Below are 360 nucleotides of genomic sequence, written 5' to 3'. Positions count from 1 at the left end.
AACCTTCAAAAAATCCAAAGGTTTTTCAAAACAACACAACAAAAAAGCGACCACAGGCCTACCTCATTAACGTCGTCCAGGTAGACGGCAGACGGATAGTAATCATCGTAGTAGTAGTCCTCTGTCTGATCGCCGGTCCTCTCCAGCGCCCCCAGGTCTATCCTCTCCTCGTTGCTCGCCGGGGCAGGAGGCAGGACGTTAGAGCTGCCGAAGTTGTCGTTGTAGTAATAATCGTATAGAGGAAGAATCGCCGGCTGTTTCGTGCCTTGCGTTGACGTCGGGAGATCCGTGGATGGGAGGTTTGGAAGCGTCGTTGGGGTCGTTGGGGTCGTTGGTGAGGGTTCCTCGGTTGGGTTCCCC

At 53.9% G+C, this 360-nt stretch overlaps 1 protein-coding gene across 1 annotated transcript in view; it reads right to left on the bottom strand.

The window, feature by feature from the left end:
* LOC119593504 overlaps positions 1–360 on the bottom strand; it is a gene marked incomplete in the record, with an annotated part of 62,412 nt that overhangs the window by 10,831 nt on the left and 51,221 nt on the right. Inside the window, 1 exon segment of the mRNA XM_037942456.1 lies at positions 63–360. Within this exon segment, the coding sequence (XP_037798384.1) occupies positions 63–360 (298 nt within the window).

This window comes from Penaeus monodon, chromosome 32 (genome assembly GCF_015228065.2).
Source record: "Penaeus monodon isolate SGIC_2016 chromosome 32, NSTDA_Pmon_1, whole genome shotgun sequence".
Classification (NCBI taxonomy): domain Eukaryota; kingdom Metazoa; phylum Arthropoda; class Malacostraca; order Decapoda; family Penaeidae; genus Penaeus; species Penaeus monodon.
Note: the sequence above shows the minus strand (reverse complement) of the source record. Positions and strands in the feature narration are given on the sequence as shown.